Source organism: Heptranchias perlo, chromosome 23, assembly GCF_035084215.1.
Source record: "Heptranchias perlo isolate sHepPer1 chromosome 23, sHepPer1.hap1, whole genome shotgun sequence".
In the NCBI taxonomy this organism is placed as follows: domain Eukaryota; kingdom Metazoa; phylum Chordata; class Chondrichthyes; order Hexanchiformes; family Hexanchidae; genus Heptranchias; species Heptranchias perlo.
In genome coordinates this window covers 15,481,778-15,496,209 of record NC_090347.1, presented here as the reverse complement: position 1 = coordinate 15,496,209, position 14,432 = coordinate 15,481,778, and the positions used below count along the sequence as shown (strand labels likewise).

General features: G+C 43.3%; 1 protein-coding gene across 1 annotated transcript in view; it reads left to right on the top strand.

The window, feature by feature from the left end:
* LOC137341111 (zinc transporter ZIP11-like) overlaps positions 1 to 14,432 on the top strand; it is a 602,857-nt gene that overhangs the window by 394,777 nt on the left and 193,648 nt on the right. Inside the window, exon 6 of the mRNA XM_068004039.1 lies at positions 13,009 to 13,078. Coding sequence (XP_067860140.1) covers positions 13,009 to 13,078 — 70 coding nt within the window. The remainder of the gene's footprint in view (positions 1 to 13,008; positions 13,079 to 14,432) is intronic.

The window sequence follows — 14,432 nt, the reverse complement described above, 5'->3', positions numbered from 1 at the left end:
AATGGAGATGTTTGCTGAAATTATGCTTCGTTGAAATGATTTTTTAAAGAACATTACTGCATGTTCTGTGCTACAAAAATGTACATAAAGGGTGGTGGAAGCAGATTCAATAATAACTTTCTCAAGGAAATTGGATAAATACTTAGAAGGGGAAAAATTTGCAGAGCCATGGCGAAAGGACAGGGGAATGAGACTAATTGGATAGCTCTTTCAAAGAGCCGGCACAGGCATGATGGGCCGAATGACACTCTAAATCACAAGAAGAAATGGTTTACATGTAAATCACTGAGTGCTGTTCGGTACATAGCTTGCATGGTGTACCGCAAGAATGGTGTATTTTTTCATGTACCTACGTATTTTCTACATGCAGACCCACATTGGGAGTTGGCAGTTGGTATACAGCTGTTGTACACTTCATATTTATGGCCAAAGGTGGTCTTTCAGAGTACCTCTCCATACTATAATTAACATATAAACAAAAAGAAAGACTTGCATTTATGCAGTGCCTTTCACGACCTCAGAACTTCCCAAAGCACTTTACAGCCAATGAAGTACTTCTTTAAAGTGTAGTCACTGTTGTAATGTAGGAAAAAGGCAAAATGTGGTCTCTGTGCAACTGAGTATTGGGTGGTCAGAGCAAATAGATATTCTTTTGTTAACTTGCTGGTGCTATTTTTTTACTCCCACATGCCTTTAAGCATCTGACAGGTTCTCTGACTATTTGTTCACTTCAGGTTTTGAAAGGCAATTAAACAAACAATGTGCCTTGAGTGTGCCTTTGGCTCGTTGGCTGTACAGCCCATCAAAAGTGATGAGGCTCACCTTCCACTCATTCCGTGGGGAAACAGAATTCATTTACAGTGTCTCTCTTGTCTATTTGTACAGCTGCAGCTCTTCTCTCTCTATAGACTCTAATGTCTGGGAAACATTTACAACAACAAATATTATCAGCCTGCAGAGACTGCATCTGAAATGGACACAGTCTGGCAGGCCTGATGTAGGGCGAGCGTGAGTCACCACTCTTTCACTTTCTCTGTTTCCACAGCTAGTGCTGTCAAAATGTGTATGTGAAGGAACCATTACAATTGAGGCAGAATAAATACAGAAGTCGCATCCCCTGGATTATTGTTAAAATATGGAAGGTCTTATGATGTTAGAATCATAGAAGTTTGCAACATGGAAACAGGCCCTTCGGCCCAACATGTCCTTGTCGCCCAGTTTATACCACTAAGCTAGACCCAATTGCCTGCACTTGGCCCATATCCCTCTATACCCATCTTACCCATGTAACTGTCCAAATGCTTTTTAAAAGACAAAATTGTACCCGCCTCGACTACTGCCTCTGGCAGCTCGTTCCAGACACTCACCACCCTTTGAGTGAAAAAATTGCCCCTCTGGACCCTTTTGTATCTCTCCCCTCTCACCTTAAATCTATGCCCCCTCGTTATAGACTCCCCTACCTTTGGGAAAAGATTTTGACTATCTACCTTATCTATGCCCCTCATTATTTTATAGACTTCTATAAGATCACCCCTAAACCTCCTATTCTCCAGGGAAAAAAGTCTCAGTCTATCCAACCTCTCCCTATAAGTCAAACCATCAAGTCCCGGTAGCATCCTAGTAGATCTTTTCTGCACTCTTTCTAGTTTAATAATATCCTTTCTATAATAGGGTGACCAGAACTGTACACAGTACTCCAAGTGTGGCCTTACTAATGTCTTGTACAACTTCAACAAGACATCCCAACTCCTGTATTCAATGTTCTGACCAATGAAACCAAGAATTGCTGAATGCCTTCTTCACCACCCTATCCACCTGTGACTCCACTTTCAAGGAGCTATGAACCTGTACTCCTAGATCTCTTTGTTCTATAACTCTCCCCAATGCCCTACCATTAACGGAGTAGGTCCTGGCCCGATTCGATCTACCAAAATGCATCACCTCACATTTATCTAAATGAAACTCCATCTGCCATTCATCGGCCCACTGGCCCAATTTATCAAGATCCCGTTGCAATCCTAGATAACCTTCTTCACTGTCCACAATGCCACCAATCTTGGTGTCATCTGCAAACTTACTAACCATGCCTCCTAAATTCTCATCCAAATCATTAATATAAATAACAAATAACAGCGGACCCAGCACCGATCCCTGAGGCACACCGCTGGTCACAGGCCTCCAGTTTGAAAAACAACCCTCTACAACCACCCTCTGTCTTCTGTCATCAATCCAATTTTGTATCCAATTGGCTACCTCACCTTGGATCCCGTGAGATTTAACCTTATGTAACAACCTACCATGCGGTACCTTGTCAAAGGCTTTGCTAAAGTCCATGAAGACCACGTCTACTGCACAGCCCTCATCTATCTTCTTGGTTACCCCTTCAAAAAACTCAATCAAATTCGTGAGACATGATTTTCCACTCACAAAACCATGCTGACTGTTCCTAATCAGTCCCTGCCTCTCCAAATGCCTGTAGATCCTGTCTCTCAGAATACCCTCTAACAACTTACCCACTACAGATGTCAGGCTCACCGGTCTGTAGTTCCCAGGCTTTTCCCTGCCGCCCTTCTTAAACAAAGGCACAACATTTGCTACCCTCCAATCTTCAGGCACCTCACCTGTAGCTGTCGATGATTCAAATATCTCTGCTAGGGGACCCGCAATTTCCTCCCTAACCTCCCATAACGTCCTGGGATACATTTCATCAGATCCCGGAGATTTATCTACCTTGATGCGCGTTAAGACTTCCAGCACCTCCCTCTCTGTAATATGTACACTCCATGTTGTATCCATTGGTGCAGGTTCCCTTTTTGTTTTCATTTTTTTTTAAATCAGTTGTTTTTCTAAGCCTTTCCCAAAGTATGTAAACTTAATTGATGGCATAGAAATGTTCTGTGTGTATTGTACCTGAGGGAGCAATGATGTCCATACACTCTGAAGACACAAGGGTGGGGTTTCCTGATCTGGAATTGGAATTGTTCTTAAACCTGCTGGTGTTATACCACTGATATAACACCAGTTTTCCTCAGTGACCCTTAATTATATATTCATGGTGCCTATCCACCCCTTGGGGGAGAAGGGGAAGGATGGGGGAAGAAAATCCAATGTTGCTGCAGCAGCTGAACGAGTCAAGGCAGCCATTTTGTGCCTGTGCCCATGCTGGCTCGATGTAGCGTCTGAAACTGGTACTTTTTCAGGGGACTGAGCCCCTAAAGACTCTTCAGCTCTGAGTGTGGGCAGGATTTTGGTGGGCCTGGGTATTAATTGGGTGGGCTGGGAGCCACCCGTGGCTGCAACCCTGGACTCAGTGAAAAGCGTTGTGGCCTGCATGCCATTATGCTTGCTCAACATGCAACTGTTGAGCATGCCATTGTGAAACCTGAATCCAGTTCCTTATATTTGGATCTGAAGCTGCATGTAACAGCTGCTGATCTTTTCGCAGATTCCACAGTGTTATTAGCACCATTCTCTCACAAGTAACTCTGGATTGCATGACTTATTTTCACATGAAATCAGCTCACGTGAAGAAACAGGAAAACCGAACCAAGCTGTCACGAGCAGTGCACATTGCATGAAAATAAGATAACTACTGCATAGGATTAAGCAGGTTGCAAAGAACGATATCAAACCGCCATTATGTTCGCAATATTCAGGTGGAAATATGCAGTGGCTCCAGTTCTAAAAATGGAAATGTTATGAATAAAGGTGGGGAATGCTGCAGGTCAGTTTAATATCCAACATATTGGTAATGCTGCTTTAAGAATGCTCTTGGATCTTGCATGCTTTTTACCTGTTAGATCATTGATCTGTATGGGTTATTTAAATAGATACCCAGAGAGGACAGGATCATACCCAGTGTAAGGTGAGTGTAGCAAATACAGTAAAAGATCCGATTTCACTAATTTGCGGCCTCTGTAATTTTTCTGTTTGTGTGTCTTTTATAGAAGCATATTATTACAGAGATGTATTATTACTGTCACCAAAGGTGGCTAAAAACAGGAACCTACCACTCTGTTTTGTTAAAGGTAAACCAATCCAAAGAGAAATTATCAGGGTGGAACTGTAAACTTGTACAGTCTGATCAAAGGGATTAAAAATGACTGGTAGAAATCTGAAATAAAAATAGAAAATGCTGAAAATGCATGACAGGTTGATCAGCACCTGAGAAAGGTAGGTTAATTTCTCTCATGACTCTTCAACAAAATGGTCAGGCTGGAGAAGTACATTTGTAGAATTAATCAGGACTCAACACATTGTGGAGCCTTGTCCCAATCTACAGGGACCTGAAAAAATAAAATAAACTCGAGACTGGATGGCGTTGTGAGCTTGCAATATTCTCCTTGGTTTTTTGAGACGTGGGGTTGAATCCACACAGCTTACTAAGATGAAAGTCTTTTCTCTCTGAAGGATGTAAATGAATTGCGTTTCGGCAGTCACAACTCAGTTCTTCGTGGCATGAATCCAGAGCAAAAAAAAATTGGCCAAAAAGGCACTAATTATTAAACTGGCTCCCTTATTTAGGCAGGCCAGAAGTATGGCTGATGTGAGAAATGAAAAGGTCAGGCTCGTGCATGTGGGGCTGCTCTTCTGAGGTGAGGATCAAGGAGCATTTTAGGATAGAACAGAGAGGCCTTCAGTTCACATTAACTCGTGCTTTGCCTGACCTGGGAGACTTTGATGCTCACACTGGGTGCAGAAAGTGGAAAATATTCCCATTTCCATCTTTATAATAAGCAAAAGTTTAGAACATCCCACTGTTTGGAACAAAGAAAAAGGTTATATGTTTTGCTACTTGGGGCAATTTTTATCCTGAAAAAAATCCTATTCTTCTTGTTCGAAAACCACAAAGGAAATGTTTCTGTTTGTCAGGAAACCAGTCGCAATCATCTTAATAGAAACAACTGAGTTTCACCTTTCACTTTTATTACACTATACGAAAACACCTCACCAACATTATTGAGGTCTGTGACCTTATCAGTTGAGCTGGCACTGGCTACTGACATCCCTTGAAGGCTTATTTATTTGGTGCCTTTTCATTTATCAGTTCAAAACCAAAAGTACAAAGTGCCAGCCTTCATTGTACCAACAAGTACTTGAAAGCTATTGTCATGGAGTCCACAATTATTTCTGTTTAATTTTACACAGAGCAAAATCCTAATGCAGGAAAGGCATAAACCAGGACTGCCCTGTTAGGATTGTGCTTGGTGTTGGAGATCTACATAATGGGCTTGAGCAGTAGAATTTTATATTAAAAACTTAAGTATCCTTTCTCTCAACTCTATTCCATTTTGTTTTGTGTCACATTGGCAGTTAGATAATGGATTGCTGGTCGGAATGAGGAAAAATTGGGAAGACCGTAAGCCTATATCACTCCCACACCTCTCAAAGTGGCGTGAGTAGAAGCCTGAAGAAGTGGCCTCCTAACCACCCACATGTTTATGGAACGCTTTCGTTCCTTTAGCCTTTGCACTAAACCGCAACTGAGCTGCATAATTTCAGCCTTCACCTAAATTTTCCTTGCCCTTTCCACTTTAATTTCTCTGTCCTATCCTCACTCAATCTCACCCAACATATCAACTTCCCCACCTCCGCCCATGGTCATCATCGCCATTATATGAAACCGCCCCTTGGAGGTTCCGACCATCAAGGCCATCTCTGATCACTTGCTCGTATCTTCACTATCCACATCTCCCTACTCACCACCAACTCACTCATGCTCATCCTTTGCCCTTGAAAATATTTGCCCCTCAGCTCCCTCATTAACACACACTTGAACTCCCAACTTCTCCTCCTCTGCCCTTAGACCAACTCTGCTGCCTCTGTTGACCTACTGAACAGTTCATTTACAACTAGTGATGCCCTCGCCATTCATGGTCTCCTACCCCTGATGTTCCCCATGATACGTTTCCTTACTTTGCTGCCTCAAGCCAGAAGGCCTGGTGCATGACTGACCTGGTTGTCCACTGCCAGATCTGGCTCGACCATCTCAAGCAATACCACTTCTTCCACTCTAAGTGCTATATCTTCTTACTCCTTTTGGAGGGTAAGCAAGATCCCAGAGTCCTCTGTGCACAAATTGGCTGCTGCAATTGTCTACAAAAGCGACAGTGACTACAAAAATAATTGATTAGCTGTGAAGCACTTTAGGACATCCTGAGGACACAAAAGGCACTCTATAAATACAAGATTGTCTCTTCTCAATGACCAATTGTGACCTCTGATCCTCCTTGCCAACCCCTTCTTCCACATTTCCAATGTAATGTGTTAGGAGCTTGTGGGCTTTATCTCTGTCCTCGTGCACTACTGGCCTATCTTTAATCCCCCTTTCCTCCCTAAGGTCCTTAAATGCATCGTCGCTGCCCAGCTCCATGCTCACTACTCCCATGTTTTCTTCCTTCAAGGTGCTATATACATATATATTTATATAAATGGAGCTGGTTGTTGTTAATGCTATTTAGGGACAGAAGTTTAAAGTTTCTGGCCGCTTTCCTTTTCCCAAAATGGAATGTTGTAACTCAAAAGGGGGCAGTTAGAACCATAATACAGCACAGAAGGAGGCCATTTGGCCCATCGTGTCCGTGCCGGCCAAGAAAGAGCTATCCAGCTTAATCCCATTTTCCAGCAATTGGTCCGTAGCCCTGTAGGTTACGGCACTTCAGGTGCACATCCAAGTACTTTTTAAATGAGTTGAGGGTTTCTGCTTCTCCCACCCTTTCAGCCAGTGAGTTCCAGACCCCCACCACCCTCTGGGTGAAATATTTCTCCTCAGCTCCTCTCTAATCCTTCTTCCAATTACTTTAAATCTATGCCCCCTGGTCACTGACCCCTCTGCTAAGGGAAATAGATCCTCCCTATCCATTTTGTCTCGTCCAGTCATAATTTTATATACCTCAATTAAATCTTCCCTCAGCCTCCTTTGTTCCAAAGAAAACAACCCTGGCCTATCCAACCTTATCTCATAGCTAAAATTCTCCAGTCCTGGCAACATTCTCGTAAATCCCCTGTGTACTCTCTCCAGTGCAATCACATCTTTCCTGTAATGTGGTGACCAGAACTGTACATATTACTGAAGCTGTGGCCTAACCAATGTTTTATACAGTCCGAGCATAACCTCCCTGCTCTTATATTCTTTTCCTCGGCAAATAAAGGAAAGTATCCCGTATGCCTTTTTAACCACCTATCTACCTGTCCTGCTGCCTTCAGGGATCTGTGGACATGTACTCCAAGGTCCCTTTGTTCCTCTACACTTCTCAGTATCCTCCCATTTATTGTGTACTCCCTTGCCTTGTTTACCCTCTCCAAATACATTACCTCACAGTTCTCTGGATTGAATTCCATTTGCCACTTTTCTGCCCACCTGACCAGTCCATTAATATCTTCCTGCAGTCCACAGCTTTCCTCCTCACTATCAACCACACGGTAAATTTTTGTATCATCTGCAAACTTCTTGATCAAGCCTCCCGCATTCAAGTCCAAATCATTAATATATACCACAAAAAGCAGAAGACCCAGTACTGAGCCTTGCGGGACCCCACTGGAAACAGCCTTCCAGCCGCAAAAACAGCTGTTAACCATTACCCTTTGCTTCCTGCCACTGAGCCAATTTTGGATCCAACTTGACACTTTCCCTTGGATCCCGTGGGCTTTTACTTTTTTGACCAGTCTGCCATGTGGGACCTTGTCAAAAGCCTTGCTAAAATCCATGTAAACTACATCAAACGCATTACCCTCATCGACCCTCCTTGTTACCTCCAAAAAATTCAATCAAGTTAGTCAGACACGACCTTCCCTTAACAAATCCATGCTAACTGTCCTTCAGATTTACATCAGAATCTTGGTTTATTTATGGGTTTTGTTGGTTTGCCAATAGTTCACATTAAACCTAAACATCAAGTTGACCTTCATCTGGCTGCACTTCACAACAGAGATATTGCTATTTCTTTTCAACTGGGCCATGTGCAGTCATAATTATGCTATTGTGCAAATATTCAATATTTGGTCACATTACTGATAGATATAATCTGCATGCATCAATATTTATTCACTGATCTCAATAAAGACAAAGCTGACTTCAGGAAAAAATGTAATTAACTTTTATCACAGGCGGCCACCAGGTGCAGAAGACCCTGAAAATAACACATTGGAGTGAGCTTATCAATAGCTGATTCGATGGACATCGAGACAAATTCTGGGGCGGGCGGAAGCTGTAAAGATGGATGAGCTTTTCGTAAATTGAATTGGTACCAGTGTCCTTACAGAAAAGGTCAATGGAGCAGTGGGAGAGGATTTAAACTGGTACGGGTGAGGGGTAGAGTTCAGGATACGTGCAGTGAAGGGGAAAAGCACTAACAAAACATAGAAAGGAGAAATATACGGAGGCATCTTTTAAGGAGGGTCATAAAGAAGGAGAGGGAAGTGGAGATGCAGAGGGACTTAGAGGGGGAATTCCACATCACGGAACCTAGACGGCCGGAGACGTGGCCACTCAAGGTGCAGCAAAGGTATGGGGGACGCATTAGAGTTAATATTCGTTGCCTCACATCTGTTTAAAAAGCTTGGATTGTGGAGCACTTGATGATAGGTAAAAGCAATGTGAAAGAACTTTGCCGTTGGCTGCATCATCTGTTCCCGTTTTCATTATCTTCTTAAAGTAAGTAATCTGTTAAAGCAGTCCTGAAAAGAATAATAGCTGCAGCAACGTCATTGTCAAGACCAGATAAAGTTCATCTCAATCTTTTGCATGTTGGTGTGATTGAAGCAGCAGAAAAAGCCATAGCCGTGACATTAGAGGGATTTTTTTCTTTGCAGGTTTAGTGCACATTCAAGGTCTGTCGTGAAGGCCACTTAAAAGATAGCAACAAGGTTTCCAGACAAATAATAACATCATTGGTTAAATATATTTAGGAGGTCGTAGTGTCACCAAAATGTAATGAGGATAGAAAGAGTTAATTCTCTATGTTGCTGAAGCCTCTTTTCAAACCATTTTTACCAAAGGTGGTGGACTCGTTTAAACATGCCTTGGATGGGGAGGTCACCAATAGCAAGATCATGATGCACTGGGGTCGTGAAAGACAATGTATAAATGCACGTTCTTTCTTTCTTAACTGTCATGGAAGGATTTTCACGATGTAAATATCTCATTCTTTTAAGTTCGTTGGATTGAAAACAAGGCATGTGACATACATAGAAGGTGTTGTGTCATTAGTGCTATAAATGTTGTAAAATGTATAATTGGAGTGGAAAGCGTTCATGCAATAGCAGCTTACAGCTGCAGTGATTCACTTAACAAAGCCAGTGGGTGCAGGTCAAAATTAGGTTGGGATCTTCATTATCTGTTAACTTGACATAAGCATGCAATTATCAGGTATTCACTGCAATGTAGTAAAAAGATGATTAAAAAGTACCACCATAACATTAAATTGTTTTTAAGGTTGTTAACATTTGTAATTGCTTTTACAAATGTTATAATCATGGCAATGAAGCTAAGAATATATTGCCTTTAATGTTTTCTGTCCAATCAATGCATGAAACATAAATGTTTCATGAAAATAAATGTTGCTTAATGAGCCTTACTTCATTGATTTTCAAACTAAACACATTAAGACAATTCAATCAAAAATTTGCCAATGGGGTAATGAGTTTATTGTCAAACCATTGCAGCTTGGCCAGAGACATAAGCAATCATTGTAGCTACAGGACCAATCCAAAGTAGTGATTGCTTTAATTAACAAAATATCATAAGGTGAGTCATGTACAAGTCCTGATGGAGTCAGTACAACCATCCACTGTGACTGATATGCAGCTGTGTTCAACTTGTAACAATGTCCACAATTATTTGCAGTTTTTAAAAGTCTGTTTATTTGAGGAGTTTTTCAAGCAGCTCGTGTTCAGTTTCTATAGACCTGGTGCACAAAAAGGGAAAACAAAAGGATTTAGACAGTCAGGTTGCCCTTTCCTGTATTCATGTTCTCCTTTCTGTTTTTGTGGGCAATTGATGTGCTCCAGTGGTTTTCAGTGTTGTTGTGTAACTGAGAGATGAAAAAGATTGACTCTTCCTCTGGCTTTCCATTTCTCCTTGGTGAAGCATAGAGTCCACAGATGACACTTCCCCACAGTGGCATGGTTGAGATCAACCAACCGCATTGATTTTTGTGGGACCTTGCCATGTGCAAATTGGCTACCACATTTCCCTACCTGACAACAGTGACTACACCAAAGAAGTAGAACATGGTGTAGACGAATAAAAAACAATCTTATTTTTTTTTAAAGTGCATTGGAAATGAGAGCAGCTGGAGGTTGAGTTTCAATATTTTTCTGAACAGGTGTGGTCCCTTCATCAGTGACTGGATTCCAGGCGTTTATGTCACGGTGATATCAGGCTCCATGGTCTATCATTGAGTACACCATCTGCTGACGGAACCTGTTCTGCAATTTGTGTTTCAGGTGTTTGTTTAGTTGTATATATTGTGCATTTGAATAGCTTTATTACTGTAATAATACAAAAGCAAAATACTGCGGATGCTGGGAATCTGAAAGAAAAACAGAAAATGCTGGAAATATTCAGCGTGAGGCAGCATCTGTGGAGAAAGAAACAGAGTTCATGTTTCAGGTCGATGATCTTATGTCAGAAGTGTAATAATACGGTTTGTTTGAGCATCACATTGTGTGCTCAGCCGTCAAACCCAGGGAAACATTTATTTCTCTGAACCTGTCTGCAGTCTGTGGGTTAATATAGAACAATGTCACATTGCCTGTTTGAAAAAAATAAGAAACTAAATGATATTTGTGTTGCCATCCCATGTAAGTTATTTGCGAGTGGAACGCAGCTTAGTTCTGGGGAAAGCTAAATGACGTGGAGCATGATAAACAAGGCAGAAATGCCACATAATACGTTGCAATCCAATCCCTTCACCTTTGGGACTTCTTTCAGCTCAGGCTCAGAAAGATGAAATGAAACTCTCCACACTCCACAGCAGCAGTTAAGGGCCCTGTGTAAAATGAGTTTCGGCAGTTTCAAAATTGTCCGTTTTTTAAACTGCAGCGCAAAGGAAAGCAAGGAATTACATAGGAACATGGAAACAGGAGTCGGCCATTCAGCCCCCTCGAGCCTGATCCGCCACTCAATTAGATCATGGCTGATCTTTATCTTAACTCCATGTACCTGCCTTGATTTCATAACCCTTGACACCCTTATGTATTAAAAATCTATCCATCTCAGTTTTGACATTTTCAATCGACCCCTAGTCACAAAGCTTTTTGGGGGAGAGAGCTCCAGATTTCCACTGCAATGTACCATCATACAGTATGCCAACACGTCCTTCAACATTCAACTCGGGAGTATTGTTTGAATCTTCCCCTGTAAACAGGTCTCCATTCATACTGTGTGTGAAGTTATAAAGCCAGATCCTTGATGGCTCAGTTGGTAATGTGCGTGTTACTCCTTCCCATTGTGGTTGTTCCTCTTGGTATGGTATGGTGCTGAGCCAATGGCTGCTAATGTAGAATGCTGAATCAGTGGCTGCTGGTCTCGGGTGCTGAATCAGTGGCTGCTGGTCTCGGGTGCTGAATCAGTGGCTGCTGGTCAAGGGTGCTGAATCAGTGGCTGCTGGTCTAGGGTGCTGAATCAGTGGCTGTGGTCTAGGGTGCTGAATCAGTGGCTGTGGTCTGGGGTGCTGAATCAGTGGCTGCTGGTCTAGGGTGCTGAATCAGTGGCTGTGGTCTGGGGTGCTGAATCAGTGGCTGTGGTCTCGGGTGCTGAATCAGTGGCTGCTGGTCTAGGGTGCTGAATCAGTGGCTGCTGGTGTAGGGTGCTGAATCTGGCTGTTGGGTTTAGGGTGCTGAATCAGTGGCTGCTGGTCGAGGGTGCTGAATCAGTGGCTGTTGGGTTTAGGGTGCTGAATCAGTGGCTGTGGTCTAGGGTGCTGAATCAGTGGCTGTGGTCTAGGGTGCTGAATCAGTGGCTGCTGGTCTCGGGTGCTGAATCAGTGGCTGTGGTCTCGGGTGCTGAATCAGTGGCTGTGGTCTCGGGTGCTGAATCAGTGGCTGTTGGGTTTAGGGTGCTGAATCAGTGGCTGTGGTCTCGGGTGCTGAACCAGTGAACCAGTGGCTGTTGGGTTTAGGGTGCTGAATCAGTGGCTGCTGGTCTCAGGTGCTGAATCAGTGGCTGTGGTCTAGGGTGCTGAATCAGTGGCTGCTGGTCTCGGGTGCTGAATCAGTGGCTGTGGTCTCGGGTGCTGAATCAGTGGCTGTTGGGTTTAGGGTGCTGAATCAGTGGCTGTGGTCTCGGGTGCTGAATCAGTGGCTGTTGGGTTTAGGGTGCTGAATCAGTGGCTGTGGTCTAGGGTGCTGAATCAGTGGCTGTTGGGTTTAGGGTGCTGAATCAGTGGCTGCTGGTCTAGGGTGCTGAATCAGTGGCTGCTGGTCTAGGGTGCTGAATCAGTGGCTGCTGGTCTAGGGTGCTGAATGAGTGGCTGCTGGTCTAGGGTGCTGAATGAGTGGCTGCTGATCTAGGGTGCTGAATGAGTGGCTGCTGGTCTAGGGTGCTGAATGAGTGGCTGCTGGTCTGGGGTGCTGAATCTGGCTGCTGGTCTCGGGTGCTGAATGAGTGGCTGCTGGTCTAGGGTGCTGAATGAGTGGCTGCTGGTCCAGGGTGCTGAATCTGGCTGCTGGTCTAGGGTGCTGAATCAGTGGTTGCTGGTCTAGGGTGCTGAATCTGGCTGCTGGTCTTGGGTGCTGAATCTGGCTGCTGGTCTAGGGTGCTGAATCAGTGGTTGCTGGTCTCGGGTGCTGAATCTGGCTGCTGGCCTAGGGTGCTGAATCAGTGGTGGCTAATATAACAGGGTGATTCTTGGATCCACACTGAAAAAGAAATGGGTTTGATGGAATTTTCCAGGCTGTTTGCTCTCCTTCAGGTAGAATCTGAGAGGCAAAGAAAAGGAAAAGCTCCACATCCTGAGCCTGTCCCTTCCTATTACTGATGTTTGTTTCATTGTGGTTCTGTTTCAGAGGGTTTAGCAGTGGGAGTTGGATTCGGCGCTATAGGCAAGACTGCATCTGCGACCTTTGAAAGTGCACGGTAAGCCTTGGTTCTGTACATTTTTCACAGTCTGATGTCTTCCTGAGCCGGAGAAGAATTTATTGACTTTTGGTCACACCTGGTTACAGCAGCTGCCTCACTTAAGGGAAGGAAAAATCTGATGATGTGGCTTAGCTTTCAAAGTAAGAGCAATTGCAAACAATTTTACAACACCAAGTTATAGTCCAACGATTTTATTTGAAATTTCCAAGCTTTCGGAGGCTTCCTCCTTCCTCAGGTAAATGTCAGGAACTCCTCGAAGCCTACGCATTTATAAATCACAGAACAATACATGGTGATTACAGATAGTCTTTGCAACTGCCCGTTGCCAAGGCAATCACAGTGTTCAGACAGAGAGGTGTTACCTACAGAGCCCCCGAATATACAGTCAATAAAAAAAAACAAACAGAAAAAAAAACAGATAGAGGCAGAAACATCCGGAAGGCAGAGAAAGCCAGCAAATGACCCGTTATATTAAAAACAGATAGCTTTTGTTCGCTGGTGGGGTTACGTGTAGTGTGTTCATGTCACGCTACACGTAACCCCACCAGTGAACAAAATTGTTTACAATTGTCAACCCCAGTCCATCACCGGCATCTCCACATCAAAGTAAGAGCAGTGGAAAGAGCAGAACATTGTTTCACAGACCTGCGGGCTAAGAGAAGGGAAGAGGAAAAGAAGAATGATGAAATGGGTTTGAAGTGGACAGTATAAGAATTTCACTGAATAGGTTCAGGAATACGTAGAAGTTTACAGCACACAAACAGGCCAGAATACAGTAGGATCTGATGTTGTAAGCTACATTTTTGAATAATCCTCCATTTCACCAAGAGAAACAGATCTGATAGATGTGACCACAAATATGCTGTGGTGCATTGCAGGTGGATGCAGTGGCCATCCAGAGTGAGAGCTAAATAAAATCTCACCACTGCATATTGTAAAGTGGTCAAAGGGAGCCTGGCATTCTGCATGTTCTGGTGTATAAGGTAATGAATGTCCCATAAGCAGGTATAAAAACTACTCTGATGAAATTAAGATGCAGTTGCCTTGTAACAAAAAGAGTTGAATATCTGAGAGTCTTATTTACCCATTGGAAATCAGCCACTGAATATTGTATGTACAGTAGCTATTGTGTTCCATGATGTCTCCACATATGCAATGTCGGTTGCCCTCAAAAAGTTAGGGAACACAACAAGAACTCTATATATCAAACTTTTTTGAGAGTATGAATCTTTCTCCTTTTCTGGATTATTTTCTACCTTTTCGTCCTGAGCTCCCTGGGTCAAAGGTCAGCTAAGATGTAGGTTGAGTTGTCAACTTGTTCCCAGGCATGTGTTTATCCTGCTCTGCAACC